Source organism: Eimeria mitis, genomic scaffold (assembly GCF_000499745.2).
Source record: "Eimeria mitis Houghton genomic scaffold, Emh_scaff1206, whole genome shotgun sequence".
Lineage (NCBI taxonomy): Eukaryota > Apicomplexa > Conoidasida > Eucoccidiorida > Eimeriidae > Eimeria > Eimeria mitis.
Window position 1 is genome coordinate 2,817 of NW_013568201.1, and position 807 is coordinate 3,623.

General features: G+C 54.2%; 1 protein-coding gene across 1 annotated transcript in view; it reads right to left on the minus strand.

Moving 5' to 3' along the window:
• The window catches only part of EMH_0031850 (uncharacterized protein), a gene marked incomplete at both ends in the record, with an annotated part of 2,849 nt that overhangs the window by 166 nt on the left and 1,876 nt on the right, over nucleotides 1-807 (minus strand). The window contains 1 exon segment of the mRNA XM_013494572.1: nucleotides 1-668. Coding sequence (XP_013350026.1) covers nucleotides 1-668 — 668 coding nt within the window.

Below are 807 nucleotides of genomic sequence, written 5' to 3' on the forward strand. Positions count from 1 at the left end.
GACCCCACACCATCGCTCCCGCTCTCAGTGCTTTTCACAGACCGTCGCCTCTGCTGCTGCTGCTGCTGCTGCTGCTGCTGCTGCAGCAGGTGCTGCTGCTGCTGCTGCAGCTGCAGCTGCAGCGTGGCGTGTCTAGGGATATCAAAGACTAAGAAACCTTCAGAATGGGGAGCAGCAGCAGCAAGAATTGCTGCTGCTGCTCTGTCTGCTGCTCTCCTTCTAGGGCGGCCGCAGTCTGTTGGTGGTGGTTCTCTATCCATGATTTGTATATTTCTGTTTGTATCAGCAGCAGCCTGGTTTGCTTTTATTCTATTTGCTGTCTTTGTTGCTGCTGCTGCTGCTGCTGCTGCTGCTGCTGTTTGTTTTTGTGTTGGTGTTGGTGTCGAGCGGGAGTTCGTTTTATGCTGTCTGCTTGTTGTTGTTTTTGTTGTTTTTGTTGCTGCTGTTTGTTTTTGTTTCTGTTGTTTAGTTGCTGCTGCTGCTGCTGCTGCTTGCTGCTGCTTTGCTGCTGCATCCTTCCGCCCCCTGCTGCTGCTAGCTGCAGCACTGTCTGCACTAGGTGACGCTGCCCTCGTTTGCTTCTGCTTCTGCTGCTGCTGCTGCTGCTTGTGCTGCTGCTGCTGCTGCTGCTGCTGCTGCTTTACAGCAGACGCTGGGGAGACATGCTTCTGCGTAGATGCAGAGCGTCCTTTCCCCTTCTTACCAGCAGCAGCAGCAGCAGCAGCAGGAGCAGCAGCAGCAGCAGAATCACCTCCAGCAGCAGCAACAGAAGCAGCAGGAGCAGTTTCTTTTCCGCTTTTCCTGCTA